This window comes from Rattus rattus, chromosome 14 (assembly GCF_011064425.1).
Source record: "Rattus rattus isolate New Zealand chromosome 14, Rrattus_CSIRO_v1, whole genome shotgun sequence".
In the NCBI taxonomy this organism is placed as follows: Eukaryota; Metazoa; Chordata; class Mammalia; order Rodentia; family Muridae; genus Rattus; species Rattus rattus.
The window spans coordinates 56,956,338-56,981,942 of record NC_046167.1 but is presented as its reverse complement, the minus strand read 5'-3'; the positions used below and the strand labels follow the sequence as shown (position 1 = coordinate 56,981,942).

Here is a 25,605-nt window from a genome sequence, read left to right as displayed (position 1 = left end):
GGGTAAAGGTGTCTTGCCATTGGGTTCAGCTCTCTTAGATATCTGTTCCACTGTGACGTCTCACCACTGAAGTTAGGACAAGGGAGTTGGAATCAATGACTGTCACTCTGTCTACATTGATAGGGTTGTAGTGCCCCTCTCCAAACTACACAGCACTCTATCCCCCCAAAGTCTGAGAGGTCATGAGACACAGCTGCAACCCTAGATGAGTACATCAGAGGCTGGTTTAGATCCCACCCATGGGCAAATGCTAACTTCCAACACCCGCAAGCTGAAGCCTGTGCATGCAATGCCCTCCCTGCCACCTGGCTGGACCAAGTGGCCCGAGGCAGCTTACTTCTGTTTGGTGTGTTTTGCGGGTAGGAATAGCACGCTCCAGCAGTTGGACCATGGCGAGTATTAAACAGAGGACATGAGTGAATACAGGAGGCAGGGGCAAGAAGAGGAACAGAGCGGTGTTAATTACTCTGTAAGGGCCAAGGAGGAAGCACACATCAGCGCAGGATAGTAATGCCCAGATCCAAGCAGGGTCGTGATTAAGAAAGACATGCAGAGGGCTTTTCAAACGAGGACAGGTTTATACTGGGAGGATTTATTGAGAAGAGAAGCCCTGCCCCACCTCGACCCACTGACACCCAGCTAAAAGCTTGGGGGTCACAGTTCTTGCAGTACTGAGTCCTTGGGGCAAGTGCTGCTCATGAAGGCTGCAGAACCCGGGTCCCCCAAACTTCAGAGCTTCGAGTTTCCTCCAGGGAGTTAAATCAGGAGCACAACATCCAGCTCACCCCACCTTCCGGGATCAGAGCAACGGCAGTTTCTGGAAGGGAGGTGCTGGATCTCCCCCTAGCAGCTCCAAAAGGCCCCTGGGCACTGACACTGTCTCCCCGGTTCCACAGGTTCCGGTGGCACCCAGTCTCGGCAGGGGCTAGGCCCCCTAAGCTGTGGCTGCTCAGTGCTAGGCTGCAGCACACACAGCTTTAAAGGAGCTCCGGGGAGCTCCCTCCTCTCTCTGGTTCTCCATCACCTAGAGGCTCTACCTGTGCTATCATGGGATCCAACATCACCCTCTTTTGGGGGAATAAGCCCGTTTCTTCTCAGGGAGCAGGTGGTAACTCCGTGTTTGCGCAACTGGTGACGTTCACAGTTAGATTTGGTAGAAAAGAAGGCATCGCATTTTTGACAGGGGAAGGGTTTCTGACCTGAAGCAGGAAAAAAAAATATGCATTTATCTGGCTTTCTACTGCAATGAAAAAGAAATGTTGCTTTTGATTTACTCTCCTGGGATTGCTGGCGTCTCTTCAACCCTCCACCCTTTCCTTTCAAGAAAATAAAGAGAAACATACTTAACAAAAAGAAACAGAAACTGAGAGACAATGGCTGAAATAATCATTTTCCCTTAGCCTTCGTATAATGGAGGGAGTTGTCATCAAGAGACTAAAGGAAAGTTAACATTGAAACCAAGATACATGTGTCTGAAGCAAGACAATGAACTGTTCACACCACATTTCTAAGGCTCGACAAGCAATTCCTACACGATCCAGAGAAAAAGCACTACCACTAGCCTAGCAGGCAGTACTGAAGCGAAGAGATGGACAGGGCGTGTGTGTGCGCGTGTGTGTGCGCGTGTGTGTGTGTGTGTGTGTGTGGTGCACGCTCAAGCCTCCCCAGGGGAGATGGTGAACCCCTGGCAACCTTCAAGGCCCATATTAAGAAGTCAGAGTGAGCCCTCCCCCGCCACCTGTGTGGCAATGACAGGAGGATTCATGGCGTGGGTTCCCAGGTGTTCATTTCCTTGCTTTGTTCAGGCTAAGAGCGAGTGTGCTAGTGTGCACACAGAGGCGAGTGTGCACAGAGGCTAGCATGCATCAGGCTATGTACTCTGCTCCACAGAGGCCCAGGCGAGGTCCACCCAAACCCCAGGCCAGGGCTACAAACAGGGCGACTTGATGGTTGGCAGGAGAGGCCCTCTTTCCCTGCTGTGGCCCGCTTATACCCTTCACTTATTTGATTCTGTTTGCACTGTAAACATTGTGTTTCAAAATGCATTGGGAGCTCCCCCATGGCTAGTCCTGGGCTTGTGCAGATCTACGTGGAGGGGAAAGGGCATGGGCTCAGGGGGAGAGCGTGCATGAGAGAGTGGGAGAGGAGAATGGGAAAGAAGGAGGTAAAGAAGAAAGCAGAGGAAAAGAGGGAGGGGAAGGAATGAGAAATAAGAGAAAAGGAAAAGGAGAAAGAGATGGGAGAGAAGAGTTGGGGAAGAGGGAAGGGGAAAGGGCAGCTGTAGGAGAGGAGACATGGATTGTTCAGTGTCACTGGTTTGCTCCACCTCCTCACCCATGCCCCAGTTGCCAGATTCCAGGTCCCAGTTTCTGCTTCCACTGGGGACTAAAAACACCTTAGAGTTGCTGCCTAGTGCTGCTATCTTGGAACCTTGAACCTGTAGGTGACTTTAATAACTAACAGTTAGAGTCACGTGGTGGTACAGCTCCCAGGAAACACAAACCAGGGATCTTCCCTTTAGGTTAATACTTAAGAGACTGACGGGGCTGAGACTAGCGCAGCGTGTGAGACCCTGCACAGGCCCCGGGCCTTGCTGCTAGAACAAGCCAGAAGGGCTGGTTTTCCAGGGGAAGGAAGACCCAGCGTGCCTATGAAGATGAGCCCTGGATTGTTAACAGGGATAATCGAAGGCAAGGGACATTTATTCCCTCCTGAGAGCACACATCCTTTATGCTGTCACTCCCAGATCTCTGGAGGAGCTGTCTCAGTGCAGAAGGGCCAGGGATCCATGCAGCTCAAAGGCACGCACAGCTCATCTCTGACGAGGCAGCAACCACCACCATCTACGAAACCAACCAACCAGCCAAAGACTCCAACCAGCACTGCCGACTCCATGGAGTAGAAAGGCAGACAAGAGGTGTATGGGGTTGGGGCAAGCAGACAGACACGAATACTTCCATCAATCCAAGCATACCTCGAGGCCTTGGAAAAGCTGTATGAAAATCCTGCTATGTGTATAGACAAGGGACCTTTGCACACCAGTTGATAACCCACCAATTGCTTGAAGCACAGAAAACAGCCTCATTAAAAAAAAAAAAAAATCCTAACGTGACCGGGTGTAAAACATTTGCCGTGTATTTTTCAGGTGGCTCCTTTGCTTTGATTAATAACAACATAATATTTTAAAATTTCTTTGTCAAAAAGCAAGATGGCAGCTTCTTCAGGCCTGGCCAGATAGGGAGAAAGTGAACGGAGCTTGTGTGTGTGTGTGTGTGTGTGTGTGTGTGTGAGTGAGTGTGTGTGTGTGTGAACACTGAAGTACTGGTTCAAGTACCAGCACCAAAAAGTGGGGGAAGGGGCCTTTAAAAAAAAAGTTAAAGGCTAGAAGCTACTATACTATGCTGGGATTCTTTAAATTAGTTATTATTTGTGCCTCTGTGTGCATGAGTACCTGTGCATGGGGGGGCAAACAAGGTGTGGGGTCCCTTCAAGATGGAATTTTAAGCATTTGTAAGATGCACAACGTATAACATGGATGCTGGGATCTGAGCTCTCTTCTTAACCAGCCAGCTCCCCGACTCCCCTATGCAGGGATTCCAGATGAAAATGGTAGGTGTTTATGCAGGAAGTGATTTACTTTCCCCCTTTCGCATGCTTTCCCTTTACACATGGTTTGGATAACCAGGCTGTATTCTGTGATAAAGAGTCACACTGGGGCCATTTTAAAAGACAGTTCCATGGTGCCCAAGCATTGGATCGTAAGAAGGACCTCTTCAAGCAGCACCATCATTTAAAGCTCATATATTTGCTGCAATATCATTTTTAAAACAGTAATATGCTTTTTGCCTCGCAGAGATGTAGAAATGGTGAGCGTGTTTAGCATGTTATAGCATGTCTAAAAGTCACTAGTGGAATTTACCCCTATCTGACCAGTGTGTGTGTGTGTGTGTGTGTGTGTGTGTGTGTGTGTGTGTGTGTGTGAGAGAGAGAGAGAGAGAGAGAGAGAGAGAGAGAGAGAGAGAACGAGCAGCTGTAACCATAGGGGCTACTTTTGTGCCCAGGGCCTGTATGTCCCCCACTCCAATGTGAACATTAAAGCCACCAGTCAGCCAAATTCATTCATGCAGAGCAGTCAGAAAAGGAAGAGAGGCATTATCTGAAGGGCACCGGGAACAAAGCCAGGCAGAAGGAACAAGAGTTTGCTGAGGACAACGGGACCTTGTTTGTCAAGTCCTCAATGGATGAGCTGCAAATGTTCTCCGAAGAGAATCAAGGTTAGCACTAGCCTGGGACTCACATGGAGTTTTTGTGCTGACAGGACTGTAGGAGCGAAGCAGCCTTGGACTTCCCACAAACTCCACCCTTGGGGCCCAGACATCGTTCTTTTGGTAATTCTTTTCTTCTTTTGCAGCCAAAGCAAACCACTTAAAGTGAGCACGGGCCAGAGAGACAGCTCAGTGGTAAGGAGGAGTACTTGCTGCTCCTGAAGACCTGAGTTCGGTTCTCAGCACCTCCGTCTCTGGGCTCACAGGCACCTGGAACCTCGGCTCCAGGGTCTCTAACTCCTCTTCTAGCCTCCGCAAATACCCGCACACATATGTGCAGACACAAACGCACGTAAGAAAACTTCAATTAAACCTTAGTAAAGGCAACCAGGAACAACTGGTTCACGATGCTTTCTATACTGTAAGGGCATCTCCCAAATGTAAGCGTCAGGGCTTGCTGCCCTTCAGCAGTGGGTAGGAGGTGAGGAGCCCTGGAGCTGGCAAAGAGCTCCGCACACCCATGAGAAAGTGAGTGAGATAGGGAACCCCAGAGGTTACAGCCGGAGGGGCTCTCAGAGATTGCACCACCCTGACCCGTCACTGTGGAACAAGGAACCAGAGCAAAGGGAAGGAGGAAGAGACAAGGGCAGAAGCTGAAAGGGACTGGTTGTGTTTGCTGGCACTTTGTCCTCCTGTAGCCTGAAGACACGGGACGATGCTGCGAGGGGAACTGGCAGAGACAGTGCGGCGTTGTCTCATGAGGTACAACATGTCCAGAGAGAGAGAGAGAGAGAGCAGTGAGCCACAGGTTGGAGAGCTGGAGGAGGGAGGAAATCGAGTGTGTAGAAATGACCCCAGAGGACATGAGAGATGGCAGCTTCCTCCTCAAATGACGTTCTTGGAAGCTAACTAAGCAGGGTAAAGAGCTAAAGTCCTGTTTGTGCTGGAGTCAGCAGGTGGACCCCTGGTTGGACATTCAGCCCCTTTGCGCTGTGGTAGGGAGTGGGTAGAACGGAGAAATGGGTTGAGACCAAGTACAGATGCTGGGATAATTCTACAAAGTAGTTACGAGGGTGGAAAGGCCGTCTCTCATGATGGAGGCAGTTTGCTTAACTACAGTTGAAAATGGGCTTTGCTCAACGCTGTTGGGTGGAATCTCTGTCTCTGTCTCTCTCTCCTCTCTCTCTCTCTCGGCTCTCTCTCTCTCTCTCTCTCTCTCTCTCTCTCTCTCTCTCTCTCTCTCTGTGTGTGTGTGTGTGTGTGTGTGTGTGTGTGTGTGTGTGTGTGTGTGTGTGTGTGTGTGTGTGTGTCTCATGCCGTGGCAGAGGGCACTTGTAGGAGTTGGTTCTTCTTTTCTACCATGTGCGTCCTGGGGACTGGGAATGGGTTCTGATGCTCCTGAGTCCCAGTGTTCAACACCAGGGAATCAGGGGCCATGCCTCTGGTATCTGCAGATGCCATCATAGATGGAAAAGAAATGTATGGACATCTGGCTTCCAGGAAGACTGTCAGTTTGCTGAGAGATTTTCTACAGAAAATCTTCAGTGTCTACCAAGCTCAGAGCTCTCAACTCCAGGAGAGGGAAGGGCGGGAGGAAATCACAGCATTCTGATTGGCTCAAAAGACGTCACTGGTCTATGGTCCCTACCCACAGTGTTTCCGCCATGCAGAGTACAGCTCATACACACTCTGCACTATCACCTCAGGGTACTGCTGTGAACCTCCTAACTACTGTGAGCGTCTACAGTCTGCAAGCAAAATGACACGGTCAGCAGTAAAATCCAAACGTCTTTCTGATCCGTCTATCCTAAATACTACAAAAATACTTGATGGTCTGAAAAACAAGTCTTGCTGGTGATCTGCATTTTGACTAGCAATCCTGTCCTACAAATATAGTAAGAATAAATTTTTTTCTGGTCCAATCTATTAATGTTTGAACTGTAAAATCCAAAAAGGTAAGGGCTTCATTGAATGTATCATCGCCTGCCCACTGAACAATGATACAAATCCTGGGATACGATTCAGAAAATTATAATTGTGATGAAAAGTATATGGCTATTGAAATATTAGAAGCACCAGGCATGAAATAATTTAATGAATATTCTCTATTCTAAACTTCTAAAATTCAACTTCTAGAAACTGACATCTGAAAACTATACATAGAATGTTTTCCTCAACAGCTGACAATTTTAGAATAAATCACCACTATCAATCATCTTCAATAAGTATTCAAAATAGGAGAGCAAGTCAAAATTAAATAAGGGAAGCTGCAGCTACCTCAGCGAACAGGAAACACATCCAATCCCACTCTGCTGTATGACATGGATGTAAAGAATGTCCAAAATAAAAGGGCAGCACTGAAGACACCAGGTCATGTCACAGCACCAAGCTTGTGACATGGCTGTCACCTTAATGCAAAGTCCCACTTTTTTGGAATGGCCTCCACACTTAAAAACATCTTGAAACTTGTCAGGCAAAGGTTATGGAGAGAGAGGTGAGGAGCCTATGACCACTGCCACCTGTGTCTGATACATTCATTTACAGATAAGCCTTGGTGGCCAGACCACAGGCACAGGTAATACGGAAGGAACAGCCTGTGACTTCTGTGATGAAGAAGAAATGAAGCGTGAGAAAAGGGCCCCGAACTCTAGGCCTACCCCTACCCCTGACTCTTTTCTTTCAAGACTCACCGCCTGGTGAGCCCTGAGGTCCTTCTTACCAGTGTGTGTAAGCATGTGCCTCTGGAGGGAGCTGGCCCAAGGGAAGACCCGGGGACAGTGGGGACAGTTGATCTTCTGCAGGCAGTTGGCATAGGAGTTCCGCTTCGCTCTCAGCAGCCTGTCCTCTGCAGAGCTACCTTGCTCCTCCTCAGTGGGCCCGCGGTGGTCTGCAGGGGTTCCAGCCACCTCTTCCTGAGTGTCATCCTCTGCCGTCTGCAGAAACGGACTGAACTTGTTGGTATCTGTGGTGGCCAGCATCTTCTCGATGCTGGCAAACTCCCCACTGGAGTCCAGGTCCACAGCACTGCTGTTGGGGAGGGGTCGGTTTCTCATTCCCCTTTTCCTGCCCCTCTTCCTGGATGAGGCAGCCGGCCCTTGTTCAGTAGGCGAGGCTTCCTCGGGGCTGCTGGCTGTAGGGGCTGGGTCAGTGGGTTCTTTCGAGCTTGTGATGTCTGTGGGGGTGGGGGAGGCTTTGGGGATGGAGCCTCCTGGGCTGTCTGTGGCCACCGCGTTACTGCTGGTGCTGGACGGCCCGGGGTCAGCTGCCTTGGCTTTCAGCAGAGTAGGAGCCGAGGACACAGAGGAGATGATCTGCGCAATGGAGGCCAGTGGCGGCAGCTCCTCCGTCATCGCGGGCTTTGGCAAGAGGAGGGGAGGCTTTGGCCGCAAGGGCCGAAGCAAGGATGCGCTGTTCAGGAGGGCGGAGCTGCCCAAGAGGGGAGCATTGCTGATGAGAGCTGAGGAGTAGACGGGCACAGCCAGCTGCACAGAGCCCTGCAGCGGCTGACTGTGGGGCTCCAGCTTGGCAGCTGTGGTGACGGCCACCACAGTGCCGGCTGGGTTGTCCAGGCTCCCTTTGGGCTCCACAGTCACTGACAAGGTAGGGCAGGGTGGCGGATGGGGAGAGAGCTGCTCAGCTTTCCCAGCTTCTGGTTCTGCTTTCTTGGCGTCGCTGGGAACAACTGTGTCCTTGTCTCCTCTCTTTCCGCTCTTGGGGATGGACAGATCAATGGGCTCCATGGAGCAGTCATAGAGGGCAGAGGAGGAGGAAGAGTTCAGCAAGGAGGACATATTTTCCTGCTTCACTTGGACCAGTGCCAGGCCTTTCTGCGAAAAGTCAAGGGGTTCGTTGAAGTCTGTTGCAAAGCTGCTGGCCGGCTCCAACTTGACAGAGATGTGGGAAGGCAGGGGCTGGGTGGGGCTCGAGTGAAGGAAGCCATTTTGGGGCTCCAGGAAAGTGGTGAGGGGCTTGCACTCGGCGAAAGTGACACAGCTGCTCTCTTCTCTGGAAGAGGCCTCTGCGGCCGTGTCTGTGGGGCCGAGGCCGGCGTCGGTGGCCAGCACGTAGCTCTCAATGTCTTTCTCGGGCACGTGCAGGTGCTGCTTGAGGATGTGGTGGATGCAGTTGCGCTTGGCCGCGAAGGCAGCATTGCATTCCTTGCACTCGAAGGGTTTCCGGCCTTTGTGGCAGCCACCCAGGCCGCGGCTGCAGTGCGTGCGCATGTGAATGCGCAGGGCGCGGTAGTGCTTCAGATCCTCGCCGCACAGCCTGCACACGGTCTCCGGGGAGCAGAGGGCATCCACCAGCTCAGCCGTGCTGCTGCTCACGTACTCTATGTTCTTCTCAATGTCCTTCCTGGTGGCCTTGAGGTGCTTCTTGCGCAGGTGCCGCTCACAGTTGGCTTTGACGGTGAACGGGTAGTGGCAGATCTTGCAGATGTACGGCCGCTCGCCGCTGTGCGTGCGGAGGTGGCGGATGAGAGCGGCTTTGTCTGCGGCGATGTAGTCACAGATGTTGCACTGGTAGGGTGAGATGCCCAGGTGGGAGCGGACGTGGGCTCGCAGGACTCCGGAGAAGGCAAACACCTGGTTACAGAAGCGGCAGGGGTAGAGCACCTTGCGCATGGCGGGGGTCTTCTTGCCACTGGGGCCTGTCATGATGGCCTTGAGGTCACCTTCTGTTATCTCCTGCTTGATCTTCGCCTCCATGTTTAGGGGCAGCAGGGCCTCAATGATGCTGTCCTGCTCCAGCTGGGCTTTCATCTCAGCCTGGCCTGGTAACTCCACCCCAGGCTGCTGCAGGAAGAGCTGTGTGCTGGTGTTTGGCTGGATCCCGGACTTGGACTGTAGCAGATGGGCACTGGAGACCGCCTCCACAGACCCCTTGAGGAACTTCAGGGACTGTGGCGGAAGGCTAGGGCTGATACAACCCGGGGATGCCTGCTGTGCATTGATGAGAGGAGGGGGTGTGGAGGCGGCTACCACTGTCCGGGGTGCGACCAAGGGCTTTGGCTTCAAGGGAGGCATGTGCTTGAAAATTGCCTGCAGAGGGGTGGCAGGAGCCTTGGAAAGTGGCGGAAGACTGATCTGTGGAGGAGCGGAAGCTGCCATCTTTAGAATCTGCTGGATATCTGCCAGCTCAATGGCCGACTCTCCTGAAATAGGCTTAACCACAATACTACTGTCTGGCTGGATGATGAAGCCCTTCTGGAAGGGCTGCAGGGACAGGTGCTTCATATTCTCCTTGGTGGCTGGGAGGACTGTTAAAGAACCACCTAAAGAAGCCGCTTCAAAAGGAGTCAGACTCAGCACATTGGTGCAGCCAGGGTCCTGAGGTAGCTGACACTTGAGTGTCTGGAGCTGTATTGCGTGGCTGTCGTCCGGCAGGAGCTCCTCAGCAGGTGCAGGCTTCATGTCTTTGGTGTGCTGCAGGCCCAGGAAGGCCAGGAAGACCTTCTGGTCCAAGGTATCAGCAGCCAGGGTCTTGGTCTGGAGCTTCTCCCGTCCCTGATCGGCAGGGATGTGGGTCTGCCTGTGCAGGATGAGTGACGACAGCATGGGGAACGCCTTGTCGCAGGTGTCACACACAAAGCGGTGCTGCTCGCTGATGCACCGACGCAGGTTTGTTTCACACCAGGCCTAAGTGGGACCCGCAAGCAAAGCAAGGGGAGAAAGGTGAGGATTTAGACATGACCACGAAGGAGCTGTTTCCACTGACAGAGAGGCAACCTCTGAGTGCAGACCTGAGACCGAATTAAGAAAGTGAGGGAGAGAGCAGGCATCTGGCCTGTAGCCTGTAGGCCACAGGGGCCACCGACAGCCACAGATGCAGTCCAACACAAAATTGTCAACTGGCTTAAACTAGTAACTTTCCTTTTGTTACTCAGCTGCACGGTTCACAAGTGTGAACTCTGTAGACGGTGATGTCAAAAGGCCAGGCACACCTCAAAGAAGCCTGCCTGTTTGATCAAGGATACCCTCGAGGATGTACACAAGCAGAATGAAATAACATCACGATGGAATTGAACCAGGCCTTTGGAAACGGAGGAGTGTTGAACTGGGGAGAACTGCCAGTACCTGGCAGAATGAGGCAGGAGGATTGCCAGCTTAAGCAGTACCAGAATAGCTAAGAAGACAAACCAGGGGTCTTCACAAAATGGCTGCTTCCCCGAGGTTGGGGGAGGGGACTTCCATCACCTGGGACGGCTGTGAATGTCCACACGCATCAAGTCCACTGCACCTCAGACCAGGAGCATCGAGAACTTATATGTGGATACTCCCTATCTCAAGTTTATATATGGAAAAATTAAACACTAGTTTTGGCAGTTCCTGTATGGGCAGGAAACTAATCAGCTCACTTTTTGTTCAAATCCGCAAGGATCCAAGTGGCTGGAGACACAGCTCAGTAGTAAAGAGGACCTAAGTGTGGGTCCCAGCACCCACATTGGACCACAACCACTTACAACTTCAGCTCTAGGGGATCCAATGCCCTTTTCTGGCCTCCACCACCATCATCCACACGCATGACATACATTCTCTCTCTCCCCTCTCTCTCTCTCTCTCTCTCTCTCTCTCTCTCACACACACACACACTTAAAAAAATTCAAACCATTTTAACAGAAACGGCTACAAATACCTAGCTGAGACGCAGATACTAAAGATCACGACAGGGTTTTGAGGAGTAGTAAATACACAGCTTTCAATCTCAAGCCTGAAGCCTGGGCAAAAGGTACCTGGGAGGTAGAGTCACATGGAAACTCAGCTAAAATAAAAGAGCATTAATTCCTCTGCCCAAGAAACCCACGAGCTAGGCTGAATTTAATTACAACCCCCATCCGTCCCCGGCACAGGTCTGTGAACATACCTGAGAGATCCGAGGGAACTTCCTACAGGAGAAGTCGGTGAACCCTAGGTCATGGAAGCCAGCAGGAATGGAAGGATTGTTCTGGATAAAAGGCCTTCCCATGGCATCTCTGGGAAGCTGCTTGTGGACAAGCGCATTGTGACGCAGCAGTCCTCGATGTGTGCGGAAGGTAACACAGCAAATGTCACATCTAGGAGAAGAGAGTTAACCATGAGGGGGCAGCCCAGCGTCTCCACCGCTCTGTTAGCTTCATTGCTTCATTTTAGTTGAGGAAAAAAAGTCACCTTGCTAGTGTGCTGCACATAGTCTGATTTTTTTCTCCTTGGTTTTTAAAAACAACGTGTTTTTCTGTTTAACAGCTCTGGCTGTCCTGGAACTCACTAGCCAGGCTGGCTTTGAATTCAGGAGATTCACCTCAGTGCTGGGATTAAAGGCACATCCCACCTTGGTTTTTTGGCAGATACACTCTAATAATTCTGGATACCAAATCTTTGCGAGTGGTACACATGCATGCATGCATGAAACCATCATCTAAAGCTTGTACAAAGGGAAAGCAGCTGGGACCCTGAAGTCACCATAGCAGGAACCTATCTCCAAAAACAACAACCCCACAATAAACAAACAAACAAAAAAAGGAAAGAAATCCAACAAAACACAAAATAGCCTGTGTGGCTGGACATGGTGGCACATGGCACTTGAGAGACACAAAGACAAAACCCCTTTTCAGAAACAAGCAGCTGCATACACGGCACGAGTGAAATCACATAACACCCCTGGTTTTTAACAGACATAAGTTAGTTATAGTTTATTGGTGGTAACTGCAGTACATTCTTGTTCCACTACCACAATTACCTGGAAAATAACCGCACACTGAGCACACACGAATGCAAAGCACTGACTGGAAAGCGGACAGGAGGCTGACAGGTAGTGGTTACCGTGATCTGCACTGAGTGAAATGTCAAATGCTGTAACAATGGTGTTAGAAGCATCCCCTAGTTTGAACCAGCTACAGTGGCTGGGGCTATTCATCAAAATTCCTCATTCACACAGCCCTCGTTGGTATGAGGCAGGGAGGACTGTACACTCAGGTGACCACAGAGTTTCATCTACTTATGTAACTCTCTCACTGGAATAAACCCTCTAACAGAGGGTCTTGACGCTGTTTTCACAGACAAAGCAACTTGCTACCCTTTACACTACATACTCAGTAATGGAAACTTTGTTGCTCATTCCCTTTCTGGAAAGAATGACAATGAAAATCACTCCTGTTGCAACGGAGCTCATGATGAAGGAGTCTGTGTAGCCTTGTTCATCACTCCCTAGCAGCCACGGAAGTGTCCTCCTGCCTCTCCTCTGTTAATCTGGAAACATCCCCTAAACAAGACAGAACAACAGGTTCCCATCTGCCACTGGAAACACAACGCTCTTTTTGAGGGAGTCTACTGAGCTTCCAGTAGTCCTCCCAGGGGTAGCCAGCCCCACCCCCACCTGTGGGTGGGACATGTCCTTGGAGACTTTATACTACAGGAGCCATCCCTGGTCAGAATACAAAGACGGCTGAGGCACAGGTTGGGGACAGTTAAGCAGGACTGTAGCACAGAGACTGCCCTTTAGGCCAGGGTCTATTTTTGGCTGGAACAGGTTCGAGGTCTGAGATCACACTGGTAATACTGACCTCTGAGGCTGAGGAGAGCAGACAGGACTCTAGCTTTTAATCTTTTTAGGTCCAAGTGAATTGAACCTGGTTACTAGCCTATCTCCTTACAATATTCTGGTTTAAAAAGATGAGAAATATCAGAATTACATAAGTTGCCCTCTGAGTAGATATTGAGAAATTGCTGTTAAGTTTTCTGCATATGCTAAATGTTCCTTAACATACGTGTAAGAAAGGGAAAAGTATTTTACCTCAACCACTGAGGTGATATTTTATCACTTCAAGTTTCCACAATGAAGGCCTCAGCTGACAGAAGTTAACCCCTGTAGGCTTTGGGACATGTAATAAGAAAGGGCTCTTTTCACGCTTTTTTCTGCCTGTACACTTATGAGACTACGAGAACTTCTGGACGGGTGGGGAGGGTTCCAGGAATGAATGGAGTGTTAAACCCAGTGCTCAGAATACCCCATAGCATCCGGCTGCTGGCTCAGGCCTACGACACTGTGTGGATCTCTGTGAACCAGAGAGAAGTTAAGGGGATGGAGAAGACAAATTACAACTCTGCCTTTCCTGAAAGGTGAGATCAATGGAGACCTGCCTGTCACTGGTGCCTCCTGTAGGCATTGCCCCTTGCCAGTCACTAAGCACCTCTACTTTATTTTACAGTTCTTCTTCCTCTAAGTATGTACTCTTGGGTGACCTAGAAGTCTCTGTGTAGAATAGGCTGGTCTCTCTCTCTCTCTCTCTCTCTCTCTCTCTCTCTCTCTCTCTCTCTCTCTCAGGATCCCTGAGACACCAAGTTGCTGAGGCAACAGGCACCTTCTGAAAAAGTTTGGAGCAGTGGTTCTCAACCTTTAGGTCACAACCCCTTTGGAAGTCGAAGATCAGCTATTCTGCAAATCAGGCATTTATATCACAATTCATAACAGTAGTGAAATTACAATTATGATGTCATAACAAAATAATTTTACGATTGATTGGGGGGTCACAATCCAAGGAACTGTATTAAAGGGTCGCAGCATTAGGAAAGCTGAGAATCACTGAATCTCACAAGCAAGCTGCTTGGAATGGCAGATAAAGAACAAAAATCAAATAACCCAAACCCCCACATAGTCCCCAAACATAACCCTTCAAATAAACCAAACCCCACTGTATTCCACCAAATGCAACACCCCCAGTAAGCTGGGCTCCCAGCATAACCCCCATGAAACAAAACAATGCATTGTGAGGCTGGGACACTCGAGGATCGTGGGCCTCTGCCTCACACTCTGTACCTGTTGATAGACCTTAAATAAAGCCGGGGGGGGGGAACTATCGCCAGTAAGGCCCTTTATCAGGGACAGGGGTTTAGCAGCCATCCCCAGGCCGGGAAGCATGGCTTTGCAACCTTGTTTCTAAGTGCCTGAAGGACAAGGGAGGTCACTGTAACAGTGGAGACTGTGGCAGCAGGGCCTGCGTCTGGTGCTGTTCTCAGGGTATCCATAGACCTGGCTTGGGTTTGTCACTCTTCATTAAGGATACAGCCGTTGGCTGGGTGGTCCTGGGACTGTCAGCCTCAACCCGGGTTTGTGGGACATCTCAACCCTGCCAGGAGAATGATTGCAAAATGCTGAGAAGGGACAGAACACACTCAGAGTCACAGCGCATAGAGGGGCGAGCTGAGGGATCTTTCGTTTTGTAACCGATGCTGATGACCTGCCAGGGAGAACTGCTACACACCAGACTGGCTGGCTTTTGATTTTCTGGCAGTAGAAAAGGCCCTATGCTGGAAACCAACATTGCTGTCAGTAAAATAAATGTACTCAGGGAAAGTGAATCTTTTTTGTGAAACCCAAAGAAACTATAAGAACTCACACTTCTTTCCAAAAACAGAATCATCTTTTCAAAATCACATTGAACTAGGTTATTCCCACGGTGGTGGGGTTGGGGGGAGGGGATTTCTGTGGAAAAGCTGCTAACAGGCAGTTTAAGGAGACACGGAACACACGGATGAACACAGGCAGGCAGGCTCACTATACTGACTGCTAAAGCATGGAGGTCAAGAAGCAACTTACTGTGTAACCCAAGGCAGAACACGGGCACTGACTCACTTAGAAAGCACCCGAATTAGCAGCACCACACTAGCCGGTATAGTGAGGACGGTGAGGTTTTGGATTTGGCATGCTCGGGCAGGGCCCAGCCTTCTTCCCAGTCTCTCAATCTGGGGTCCAACCTCAGCGGGGAGAGAGGCGTGGCTCTAACAGAACCTTAGTGGTGGGAGGAGGGGGAGCTGCAGCGGCTGCTCATCTCCTCTCTCCTAGCCTCCCTTAGTACCACTTGCAGTATCACTGCTGGGCACTGGGTAGGTGTGAAGCACAGACAGGGGACGTCTGTAGGTGGGGGTTCCGTGGACTGCAAGCTCCTCCTAGCAGCAGGCAGAACAATAAGCAAAGTTCTGATTGTGCCTGTTAATATGTGAAGTCATAAAAAGTTGAGCGGGGGTGCCGGAAAACTATGATCACAGACAACCCGAAATATGAGCTTAGAGAAGTGTGTTTTTCAGTTGTCAAGGTCACGGGGAAGCACTGTCACAGTGAGAACTGGTCCTATAGGCTGGGAGCATAGCTGAGTGTAGGGCAGTTGCTTGCCATGTGTAAAAGACCGGGGTTCAATTCCCAGACATATAAAACAAATTCCTGAACCCCTGTATCCACAGTCCCCACCCCTTTTCTTCCAAGTACCATCGTATTGGAGCTGTGGCTTTTGCCAGGTCCACCTCAGCCTCAAGCCATCGAACTACAGAAGAGAAGACCTCGACAGCCAGCACTCAACCTGCTCTCGGAAAGGAGTGGGCCAGCCAGATCCACCAAGTCAAGGAACAGAGCCGAGGTTTTGTCCTTCTGGTTCTTAGAAGACACCTGACGTGATAGGTAGTGTTGCAGTTCATACTCAAATCCAGTCCATCTTAAAGTTCAGTCAAAGATTTAAAAACCACTGAAGCTGAGTACGGTGATGCACACTTGTAGTCCCAAGTACTTGGGGGGCGGTGTGTGTGTGTGTGTGTGTGTGTGTGTGTGTGTGTGTGTGTGTGTGTGTGTGTGTGTGTAGGGGGGGAGGAGCAGGAGCTCAAGGCCAGCTGCAGCTACAAATCAAGTTAGAAGCCAAGCCATCTGAAACGAAATTGCTAACTGCTGCATGCCACGTGCCTAATTAGGAAGGGAACTGAGATATCTCTCCCTTTGACGGCAAGCATCCTTGTTAAAAGGCATCTTTCTTTCATTTTCTTTTCTCTTTCTAAGAGAAAACAGTGAGGCTAAGGTAGAAATGGAGTGGGGTTATCATATGGTGTTCACTATAGGGACCCAAGCATCTAGCCAAAAGTAGTTAAAAAATAAAAATAAAAAATAAAATAAAAAAATAAAAAAGGGATGGTATTTTTTTCTCTGTCAACTTTGTAGCTAAGTGGCATTGGGGTGTGATTCTCAGTATCTGCTACATGTCTGGTGACCGTAATGTTCTAGAGAAAGATAAAAATCCTGAAGTCAGCAGGAAGAGTTTCAAAAAAGTAACCCAAAGAGGTAGGCACTCAGACGTCCCTCAAGGTCTCTTGTGCAGTCCCAGCAAGTACACTTTCGGGGCAGTGGGCTCTAGGTGTTAGCCTGTGTGCCCAAAACAGCAGCACTCAGGAGGCTGCAGCAAGAGGGTTCTGGGAAATTTGACCGAGTATGGGCTATAGAGCAAGACCCTGTCTCAAAACAAAACAGTAATCCCTAAACAAACAATACCTCTCTCCGATTAAAAGGAGGGCTGCAGAGCTGTCTCAGTGGTTAGAGGGTGGTGCTGTTCTTATAGAGGAACTAAGTTTAATTCCCAGCAACCACCCAGGCAGCTTAGTCTAGCTCCAGGGGAGCCAACACCCTTACTCTCTGTAGGAACTCATACTCATGTACGTACATAGAGCCATAAATAAAATAAATCTTGGAAAATAAAAAAGGAACTAGAAGTCCACACTTTTAATCCTGTAACTGAGGCAGAGGCAGGCAGATCTCCGAAAGTTCAAGGCCAGTTGGTCTACATAGCAAGTTCTATGACAGGCAGGGCTACATAGAGAGATCCTGTCTCAACAAACAAACAAACAGGGGAAGTTGGGGTAGTAGGAGTAGACAGATGTCCTCCCTCCTCTTAAACATAAAGTGCTAACTTGAAAAAAATCCACAACCCAAAAGATATTTTCAAAAGACTACAGTGAAAATATCAAAATTAAGGAATTTTTTTTTTTTACAATTGCAGATTTCTCCAACATCCTACAGAAAAAGAAGTGTGGTTCTCTTATCACAAGGCATCAAGTCCCTCCACACTGCTAAAACTACATAGTCTGTAAAAGTTACAACACTCTCAGAAGGCAGGACTCAGACTCCATTTAAATAGCTGTTTAATGCCCTAAACTTTACAAAGGCAAAGCAAGATAAAAATGACTCTTTGTGACAATAGAGAGCAAAGGACAAATGTTTTCTGTCAAGTACACAGTACTTGGGAGAAGATGTTTTGGAATCTGACTCTCTTGTGTTACTGGAATGGGATAGCCAAGAAAGACAATGACAAACTGTTAACAGTTCCGTTGGAGGGCTTAAAATACTAAGAAGAAACAGTAGGCCAGGGAGACCACTCAATATGACAACCCCCCTACCCCAGCACCTACATAAAAGCTGGGTGAGATGTCAATTTTCAAACACGTGAAAGCACGTTACCTCCACCCCCAAACAACACATCCTAAGCAACGGTATCAGAACAAAAAACTCAGTATCCATTATAGTTGCAGGCCTAGATCACTCTCCTTCATACTCACAAATGGTCAAATTTATTTTCCAGATGGGGAAACCAAACCTCTGTTTGCTTGAGGTCACAGAGGTGCCAGGCAGCAAGCTGGGACAGTGCTGTCTGTAACCCCGTTTGCTCAGAGGGACTGTCGTTGGCTCATGTCACATCCTCAATGCCTGGCTGGGCACTTTTCCTGACACTGACAACTCTCTGTTCCCCACAAGTGCAGTGAGCAGAACCTATGAATACCTGCTGGACAGGGGACCCAGCCTGATCCCCGAGACACCCAATTCCTTGCTCATTACAGAGTTTTGATGGCATCCCTTTTAAAAAGGGATTTCATGCTTCATTTTTCCTGCTTTGTCCCCAGAGGCCAAACAGAGTAAGTGCAAACAATCCCTTCTCTAAGAGAGCCCCACCCCACCCAGACATTCCTCTTCTCTCAGCCTACCCTCGGGCCCATCCTGGGGCAGAGAACTGACGTCCACAGCTGCAGTAATCTCGCCCAGTTGTTGTGAGCAGCGATGCTGGCCTTTGACAGAGTCCTGGCTGGGTAGCTTCTCCTTGTCACATCCTAGGAGCATGCCCAGGCTGTCCACCAGCCAGCATGTGGTAAAGCAGAGGAGGCTAAGGGGGGCTCATAGGAGACAGGAATAGAAGGCCCTAAAGCCAGGTTAACCTGGTCCTTGTTCTGCTCGTGAGTGGTGAGAAGGCTGTGAAAGATCTGACTGAGAGGCCTCCAATTGCCAGGCCAGGGAGGTCCTCTCCCTTTGAGTCTCTGTCCTCCACTCCCAGCTCCCACATGGCTGGTCCTGGGACCTCTGGGAACTCTATTCACCTTTGCCTGGTGTTTAGTACGTTGAGGATATGTGGGTCAGTGGCACTAAGAGTCTCAGTGTCTCTCAGCAGGTGTTGGTGAGTAATGGAGGAAGATGAATATTCCTCCGAATACTCAAGAAACAGACGAGAACCTCCTGGTATATATGGATGTCTCACCAAATGGCCCCATAGCCAGGATGCACAGCAAGGGAGAGGCTGGCCTGCAGCTTGCTCTGGCTTCCCCTCAGAGCCCTGCGTGCCTGCCAAAGACCCTGCTAGCTTCCTATAACCTATTTCCTGACTGATCTGAGGATACTGCCTTAAACTTTAAACTACCCCAAGATCAATGCAGTGGCATTGTGGGAAGGAAGGAAGAAGAGTGCCACAATATCCAATGTCAGATCCAAAGCTCTTAGTTATGGCGTCTTTCATTCATGGCTCTAAAGTTGACTCCTTTTTTCTAACCAGCCCCTGGGTCCTACCTCAGACATCCCTGTTTTACTCAAGACCGGTCAAATGCCTCACATTGTCACAATGAGGACTCAATTATTTGTTGGATATATTTTAACTAAAATAATGTTAAAATTACTTATTACCCACTCTCCTTTAATCAAGGAGCCACCTAAGATTATACAATAACTCGGACCAAGTTTGCTTTCCTTCATCAACACGGTGACTATCCAGCCACACAGCTCGTTCTCGGGAAGGCTTTGCTGCCCCCTGGCTTGGGACTGGCTTCCATTAAGGAGGAGTATGACTGTGCAATAGGCACAGATTTCATTTACTGAACATAAGACGGAGAGAAAGTAAAAACGTGCCGCTAATAGTTGTGTACTGATTGTGAGTATAGAATATGGGATGCGTTCTGTTTTGACCTAAATGAATTTAATCAGCACTTACTTTTGTTTTTTAACTTTTTCTGTGGGGAGGTGCAGATCGAATCCCAGGCCTTGCAAACACTGAGCATGTATGTGCTCCACCCTGAGGTGACACTGCCAATCCACTTTTCACTTTAAAGTGTGCAACTAGACTTCAAGTGACACGTGAGTCACCTTGTTCTGCTGAACACTGTTTGCCCGCACACTGCTCTGGTTCACTACGTTCCCAGTGGTGTGGCCTGTCACTCTGCTCGGCCCTAACAACAAAGCAAGGCAGTCGGCGCCGGCCTTCCGTCCCTCTCTGCACTGCCCCTCACCTTCCGTTCTGGAGGCCACAGCCCAGGGTGTTCCAGTCAGCTCTCTTCTCTGCCCTGTCCCCCTTTGCCCAGGAGCTGGACAGAGGGGTCATAAGTAACAACCAACCTTAAGACAGTAATCTTTACCAGTGGTGGCGTTGTGTCTTCCTTTTGTTCAATGCCAGAATTTCATTATTTTGAAACTCGGCAGAGTGCAGGAGAAAAGACACAGCATATACACGAGTTCGATTGCCAACACTTTCTTAAGGCACATGGGCACCTTGCCAACTTGGGTCGGAGGGGAGGGAGTGGGACGAGGGCAGACAAGAGAAGCCAGCAGCTGTTTTAAGTTACAGACTCTGGTTCTAAACTGGTAGCATCCCACTGTGGCTCTACTGCCTTTGGGATTTGAAAATGGGGTTGGTGTCTATTTTAGTTCTGGGTTAACAAGCAGTCTCTCCCATCAGCTACTGTCATGGTACCACCCTGGCTAGGCCCCTACCGGCCTGTGTCTGGCCCCAAGGCTTCCTCTGGTAGTAGGCTATTATGTGGAAGCTGAGCAGAAAGGAGAAAAGGGAAATTAACTATGTTCTATAATCAACTCCTTTTGGTTTTCAAAAGCCAGCCCCATCTGGCCTCACAATAGTTACTAGATAAAGCCATGACGCTGGGGCTGGTCTGTTCTCTGGGCACGCATGCCACCAAGCTACCCCTTCTTAGGGGCTAACCATGGCTGGCTGGCTGGTGGAATGAAAGACTGCCTAACGGGGCTAAGTCCATCCAGAACTAAGCAACCTCTTCAGCCAACCCCTCCCCAAATGGTGTCGTCATTAAATAGATGAGGAAACCTACTAGGTTAACCGGACAGGACAGCAAAGGTTCAACCTCTGAAATGATCTGTATACCATGGCCAAGACGGCTCTGCCCATTATGGATTCATGTCTAATGGGATTCCCACCCCAGCATTTCAGAAAGGGACACCTGGTCTTCCCTGTCACTGTCACACGGCGTTGCACAGACTCAGGTGCCTAGAAATCTCTCAAGTGCCAGGTTACTTTCCTGTGTGGTGGGATTACAATGGAATCTGATCACAAATTAAAATACAAAGTGAGATAAAACAGACACAGGGGCATTAAATTCGTGGCTGCATGGTTGGAAGAATCAAGGTCCTTCTGTGCTGTTCTGATCACTTCACCACTCTTTGACTGTTTACCTCAGAGATGCTGTAGGGAATGAGACTTGTAAAGTTAAGTTCCTGGCCAGGCATGGTGGTGCATGCCTTTAATCCTAGTACTCTGGGTGAAAAGGGGGCAGATTTCTGTGTATTTGAGGCCAGCCTAGTCTACATAGTGAGTTCCAGGACAGCTGAGGATATGCAGAGAGATCTTGTCTCAACAAACAAATGATTTCTGATTTTTTTAGGATCAGTGGTGTGTGACAAGAGGTACAGCTATTTCTTGGTAGATAAAAGTTCGGAGAAACATTTTAGAATTGGAGAGGACTGGGAGAGAATACAGGCATTAGTGATCTTGTACTATTTCAGTGTGAATTGGGAAACCAGAGGTGCGGACGCAGTTGGTGGGAGTCACAAGTGAGCAGAGACAGGCTTGGGTGTAGGACAGTTAGCACGTTCCTGGGATCTTTCTGGATTGGGACCTTTCCTCCTCACAGAAAAGAGGAGGAATCCCACTGGACACTGGCCGGTCCATCAGCCACTGTCTTCAGATTGCAAAGTTTCGTCCAGGCACTTTACAGCATTTCCATGCTTCACACTTTAACCTCTACAAAAGTTCTCCCTCCCATTCCAGTGAAAACCCATCATAAAATTGACATAAGGGAATCCAGGCAAACAGATACCCAGATCCTGTACTCCCAAGATGTCCTCTAAAAGTATGACAACATGGGAGCCTTCCCTCTGCAGTTAGATGAGCCTTTAGCTATATGCTCCCAGAGGTCCCCATGTGGCCCTCTGCCTTTTATAAGGCTTAAAATAGACGGAACACACAGATGGAACACATAACTGCAGCAGTTCTGCAGGGAAGAGCTCTACCCCCATTTGTACACCAAGAATACAGGACTTTTTTTCTGGCTGATGATTTACCAGAGAAGTCAGACAAAGACAGAGGAGTGTTTCTCTGTCTAACACTACTGGAAAAAAATCATACCACTGCCCCTGGAAGCCGAGGATCAGAAATACGGTTGATAAGATCAACAGAGGCTAAAGAAGCAGACCAAGCGCTTATACTGAGTAACAGGCCTTGCATGCCAAGAACTCTTACCCACAATGCTTCAGGCTTCCTCACTCTACATCTAGTACAGTTTAAGCATTTCTAAGCACTTGGTACATGCCAGTGCTGTGCTGGGAACATGGTATGCACAGACTACATCTATATAGACCATTATCGTGTGTAGCAAACAATCATTTGGGTTGCCAACACCTTTTGCAAAGGGTATATATCTGTTATACAACAGCGGCCTGCCACAGGAGATCGCCAATGCCTGGAGACTCAGTGATTGCTCAAGGGGCCCAGGAAGAGCAAAGGGGCAAAGAGAACACAGCCCACAGTTGCAGCCATCTTTGCTCACAATTCACCTTTTTTCCAAATCCCGGGTTCCTAAGTGCCTCACCAATGTCACTGGGAACTAGCTTAGCTGCTGCAGCCCACACTGGTCATAGTTTCCCAGAACACATTTTCTCCTACCTCAATGGGTTATCTGAATGAGTCTCCATGTGGGTCTCCAGTCCATACTTGCAAACAAACTCCTTGAAACACACCAGGCAGTGAAAGGTTTCATCGGCCATCTTGTCCAAGCCACCGGACTGCCCGTCTTCTACCGTCTTAAGAGAAAGCACAGAGCGGCATCAACAGGGGGGCTCCCACAGGTTTGCTTTAGAAGAAAGGCTAACACTAGTCTAGAAAGTTCCAAGAGTGTGTTCTTCACTCAGTACCAAGGTCTGACTACCCATCCATCCACCCATCCATACACCCACCCACCCCACCATCCATCCATCCACTCTACTCAGGGAGCACTTCTACTACACATCAACCCGTTTCCCCACCCATTTCTCAGTCCTCACATCTAATTAACAAGGACTTAGGGGCATCGACTGTCTCCAGAGCATCAGGAATAAATGCAAGGACAAAAGGAGTCTCTAATGCTGATAAAGCTTCCACTTCAGATACACAGAAAATGTAAAAAGCATGCGAACAACTCTGGGAATTCATCATTATCTGTGCACTACATGGGGCTTCTAAAGAGAAAGCACATATAGGTGCTTTTCCGGAAACTTTGCAAAAAACAGTTCAGGGAAACACAGGTCAAAGGGCTCAGGACTGATCTCCTCCAAGTTTCCACACTGTGATAATGAAGGCTAGAGATATTTCTGCCAAAAACCACACAATGGAGTGCACAGTGCAACAAACTCAGAGAACCTTTTTAGCTGGTCCTGGGTCTTCTCTCTCTGACTCGGCATCGTGACTCAGTTTCCTTTTGGAGGACAACCGCCTACGCTTCAGAGGGGACGGAGGGGCTGCAGCTGTAGTACTGTTGGTATCCTTCTCATGAATCTTCATATGTCTAGAAGAAGAACACATAGAAGATGTGATCTCACAACTACACACAAACCCCAGGCTTTTTTTCAGTATCAGTCATCATTATCGTTCTCAAGTGTTGGGGGTGGAGCTCACTCCTCATACCCTCTAGACACGTGCTCTTTCACTGAGGACCACCCTCAGTGTGGACTCTGAAACTTCCCTAGTTAAGAGCGTCATTTCTACAGTGTCTTTGGTCTTTGTAAAACGTCAGTATCTCCTTGAATCTCTCTCCAAGCTCTTGCAAGCATAGCCCAGAAGTCTTACTCGATGTCCTGCTTTGTATTGGAAAACATTCACAAACTTAACTGGCATCAATAAGAGGGAAGCAAACTATCAGGCAATTGCCTGTACTTGGACACGAAGCTTACTTCAGGTCATGCGGGTCTACTTTGTAAGAACTCCCAGGTTCTTAAATCATGCCACTAGGTCATATACCAAGCCTCAGTTGTGAACTAGCCCCTAGAAACTACCTTCCAGCTAACTATTGTACTGCCATTTTCTTTCTGCCTGAGGAAGCATCTGGGGCTGTCAAATTCGAAGAGCACTGACAGAGCACATAGCCAGAGTGCTTGAGACCTATGTGGAACAATAACAAGACGATGAAACCATCCAGACAGCACAGTGAGTGCATTGTATGCTGTAATTCCTGTTAGCTACAGAACTAGGGTATACACAAGAAGCAACGTAAGTAGTATATCCAGTCCCAAAGGGGTGTCTGATGAGTGACCCCATGTATGTCACTTATTTTATGAAGTTTTAAAGCAACACTCTCAGGAAAGTTCCTAAGACTTACATACAAGAATGGCATTGGATCTCAAAAAGAAAAAAAATTCTTATTTTATAACATAGAAGAGTTTCACTTTGCTAATGACCACCACCACTACCGTCAGGATAGAGGCCAAACTGCAGGATGAAGGAAATACAGATGTAGGTTTTCATAAATAATTATGTTAAAGGATGATTTTACTTGAGATCTCCAAATCCTTCCGCATCCTGGCTGCCAAGGGCTGAAGACAGAACGGGGGCTTTGTGGGCACTAGGTAAGAAGTCTCTACCACGGCGAACTAACCAGATGGCAAGCAGTTGTTCCCATAGTTCATTTTCATGGTGCTGGAGGTGAAGCTAGGGCCTTGCACATGCTAGCAAGTGCTCTACAGTGGAACTTTACCCACATCTGTTCATTTTTTTTTCCTGTTTCTTTTTAAGACAGGGCCTCACTGTCTCCGGCTGCTCTCTCACTCCGCAGTCCATACAGTCCTTGAATTTGTGATGCTTTTGCTTCAGTCTCCAGAGTTAGCTGGGATTATATGCTGGCACCATTAGGCCCAGTTCCAAGAAGTTCGTAAGAGTGGAAAAAAACATTTCTCATGCTCTGTCCCCTCACTCTGAAAAGCAGCTTAGCCCATGCTTCTCAGAGGCTTCTCACAAGGAGACAGGCTGAGTGTGAAGAGGCCAGGCGGTCTGTGACTCGGTGGTGGGACACATGAAGGTTGAACGAGCCAGTGATTCGAGGTGGTGAGGCTGCCTTTTCTTACACTTAGCCCCACCCTACAGCAACAGGAGCCCCTTTCCTACAAGGGTGTGGCTGGGATGCTGCAGAGTCAGCGATCATTCTTCCTACCTCGTACTTACACTCTGGAATTAGAGCCCCCTCTACACTGCAGCACACAGCCATCTGTTGAAAGGTTGCTGAAGAGACCCCTGGCTTTTGAGGACAGAGAACAGAGGCTGTGGGGAAAGAGGGCCCAAGCTCTAACTCTTGTTCTTTTTGTAGGAATTAATGTAAATAGGCAGAACGATCTAAAATATCCAGTGGGAGAAAAGAGGCAAAACTCACAGGCAATCAGGTCATGCTCCCATAATCCCTTGCTTAGACTCTGAGGGGAGGATGCGTTATTACTTAGTCCCTGGCTATCTTAAGCCGTAAGAAAGTGAAAAGGTACAAATAGCTCTGTTCTAAGTGCCACACTGATTGTGACTCAAGGAAACTCTCCCTTGCTTCTGATACTGGGTCACACTTGTGTGGCTATGGCTGGGCTGGACTTCACCATGTAAAACAAGTTAGCCTTGAACTCAGAGATATACACTACACTGAGTTTTTGGACCATTATGCCTGGCTATCAACATTTATAGGTGGAAAAGGGCAAACCAGTAGATTTCTTTTTGATGTTTGTTGGATGATCCACCTCAATTTAAGAAATGTTAAGCTTTGAAAAAAAAATCTAGCATTTGAAAAGCTTATTGTAAGGGATATCACTCTGGTCTGATACCCAAAGATGGTAAAGTACTAGAAACTAGAGAATGATGGCTGTAAGCACTGGCCCATTACCGGTTGTACATTGCTAATCCTGATACAAACACACATGGAAGCCTGTGGGCTTCATGAGAGAAACTGTTTTCACGGCAGACAGGAAGGAGGGCCTGGACCCAGCATGT

General features: G+C 48.7%; 1 protein-coding gene across 1 annotated transcript in view; it reads right to left on the bottom strand.

Annotated features, from left to right (window-relative positions):
• Rreb1 (ras responsive element binding protein 1) overlaps positions 1–25,605 on the bottom strand; it is a 124,201-nt gene that overhangs the window by 9,697 nt on the left and 88,899 nt on the right. The window contains exons 7-11 of the mRNA XM_032884305.1: positions 23,008–23,152; positions 22,276–22,412; positions 11,130–11,319; positions 6,985–9,904; positions 1,038–1,199 (exon numbers count right to left, since the gene is read on the bottom strand). Of these exons, the coding sequence (XP_032740196.1) occupies positions 1,038–1,199; positions 6,985–9,904; positions 11,130–11,319; positions 22,276–22,412; positions 23,008–23,152 (3,554 nt within the window). The remainder of the gene's footprint in view (positions 1–1,037; positions 1,200–6,984; positions 9,905–11,129; positions 11,320–22,275; positions 22,413–23,007; positions 23,153–25,605) is intronic.